Source organism: Pteropus vampyrus, unplaced genomic scaffold (assembly GCF_000151845.1).
Source record: "Pteropus vampyrus isolate Shadow unplaced genomic scaffold, Pvam_2.0 Scaffold66, whole genome shotgun sequence".
NCBI lineage: Eukaryota > Metazoa > Chordata > Mammalia > Chiroptera > Pteropodidae > Pteropus > Pteropus vampyrus.
Window position 1 is genome coordinate 548,970 of NW_011888847.1, and position 2,363 is coordinate 551,332.

A 2,363-nucleotide genomic window follows, 5' to 3' on the forward strand; every position below is an offset into this window, starting at 1 on the left:
ACTGTAGTGATAAAATTAATTTTAAATGAAAAAAGAATAATCAACATAAAAGTCAAATTAATAGTCACTTCTCAGCACAGGAACATAAGAAGGATAAGGGAGGAACAACTAATTAGATGAATAACATTACTTATGTCCTATTTCTTCATTCTAAAACTGTTTTATTATTTTGCTTAATAATTTACATTTGTTACTTGTTATCTGTAAATTGTGAATATGAGATAGTTGTAAATTCAAAATCTCAATTTTAAAATGATTTCTGTTCATTATACAAGGACTAATAGGTGTAATTGGAGCTCTCGAAAATCTAAGTGAGGATTTCTGGGGTTGAGGTATGGATGAGAGGTTCAGCTGGTAATGAGGTTCTTTTTCTTGTCACTCAAGTTAGTCAAGCATAAGTAAGTAAATTTCTTTAAATTAATGTAAATATTTTAAAGTAAACTTAAGCATTAGTTGATTAAATTAAACCCATCTGAAAGACTGTGATTCCATGTATTGATTGTTGAATAAGATAATATAACTGTTCATGTAGCCATTTTTTTTTTTTTTTTTTACACCTACAGCACCTGGACTTCCTAGGTGGTCTCCCATCCAAGTACTAACCAGGCCCAAACCTCTTTAGCTTCCAAGATCAGATAGATTGGGCTTGTTCAGGGTAGCATGGCCGTAGACTCATGTAGCCAAAATTTTAACAATGAAGAGTTCATATAGATATTGTCCTGATCTTCCGATCCTGGAGTTAGAATGAATCAGTTACTCACAGAAGCTAGGGAACAACTTTACCCTAAACATTATTAGCTTCTGTTTTTACTTTAATGATAATTTAATCCATTCCTTATATGTCATTATTCCTGGGTGAGGTGGAGAGATGGAGAGAAGAGAGGGATGAATACATACATGTTTAGAAGTTTCACATAACTCGGTTTTATGCAACTAATTACTTAAAGGTAGTGTTGAAACTAATTTTAGCAAGTAATAAATTGTAGGCAGGATCTTAGAGAATATTCTGCCTTTTAATCTTCATAGATTCTGGAGTTGAAAGTAGAAGGCCACTTTACTAAGTATTCCTCAGATCCCTCAACATCAAGGAGGTTGGGAATGCCAACTAAAGAGCTAGGATTGTCACCTACAGGGAACATTTAAATCTAAGTTAAAAGCATAGATTAAATAAATTCATTTGTGCCAACTTCCGAAAGGCAAGGGCAAGCTATAGAGTACGGAAAGAAGTCAAAAAGGATAAGCAATACAAGGTAGACTGCTGGGGTTTACTAAATCCCCACTGAAAACAGCCCATTCCTTAGATCATTCAGATTAGTCAATTATCTCTGTGGATAACTCTCTCAGAAGTGCCTCCCACCTATGGAAATTGGATGGGCCTGGGGCTCGCTAACCCACCTGCTTGTCTTCTGAGCAGTACCATTTTGGGTTATTAATCACAGCAAGAAAGAGGAACAATAACTACAACCTGGAAGTTCTGGTGTTCTATCAAGTGGGCTGGAGGAAGACATTGATGTCAAGACTGAAAACAGGTCCCCGCCCTTCACTGAGTGATACTCCTTCTGATGTTTCATATCGTAGGTTACGTCTTTTTTGGAGAAAATCATGTCACTGTTGAGAAGAGAATGGTGACCAGCAGGGACATTTCTATAGAAAAATAATGTAAATTATTCCAGACATGCATCAAGATTCCCTTTGCTGTCTTCTTTGAGTCAGTGTGTAAGAAACCCAATTAGGAAGGATAAGAGAGCAGCTTATCTCGCCCCAGAAGTCACTGGGGCACATAGGAATTTTGCTGTTCCTCTGGAGTGACAAAAAAAAAAAAAAAATCCCTTAGTTATTAAAAAAAGAGACTAAAAAAAAAAAAAAAAAAAGCATCCCTTGGATCATGTGACCCTACCAGCTTCAAGGCAAATCTCATAAGGGCATTGTGTGGAGGCTCTGAAATCTGTGGGGATTTTTCTTTGCAAATGCAGGGGGAAAAGCAGGTGGATGGATAAATAAGCATGGCTTTGCTCCTGGTCTTCTTGCTGGCATTCCTGAGTTTGGGCTCAGGATGTAATCATCGGATCTGTCATTGCTCTAACAGGGTTTTCCTCTGCCAAGAAAGTGAGGTGACAGAGATTCCCTCCGACCTCCCCAGGAATGTGGTTGAACTGTGAGTATCACAGGCAGTGGGAACTGTGTGGCGGGTATTTGTGTGTTGAGTGCTATTATTTTCATATTAGGCTGATAACTGCTGCACTGGAATATTTTTGTCTTGACCGAAGGCTTGAATAAAACAAACTCCCCCAGCCCAACACTGCTGTCCTGCATCTCTCCAAGGATTTTAGTGAGAGTTTGTCTTGGCATTTGTCAGGGAAAGG

General features: G+C 37.9%; 1 protein-coding gene and 1 pseudogene across 2 annotated transcripts in view; one reads left to right on the forward strand and one right to left on the reverse strand.

The window, feature by feature from the left end:
* Positions 1 to 554: 554 nt before the first annotated feature.
* On the reverse strand, positions 555 to 672 carry LOC111740629 (annotated as a pseudogene).
* A 1,240-nt stretch (positions 673 to 1,912) lies between these two features.
* The window catches only part of FSHR (follicle stimulating hormone receptor), a 160,742-nt gene continuing 160,291 nt past the window's right edge, over positions 1,913 to 2,363 (forward strand). For both annotated transcript variants that reach the window (XM_011361293.1, XM_011361294.1), the window contains exon 1: positions 1,913 to 2,155. In XM_011361293.1, the coding sequence (XP_011359595.1) occupies positions 2,004 to 2,155 (152 nt within the window). In that variant the 5' untranslated portion in view covers positions 1,913 to 2,003. The remainder of the gene's footprint in view (positions 2,156 to 2,363) is intronic.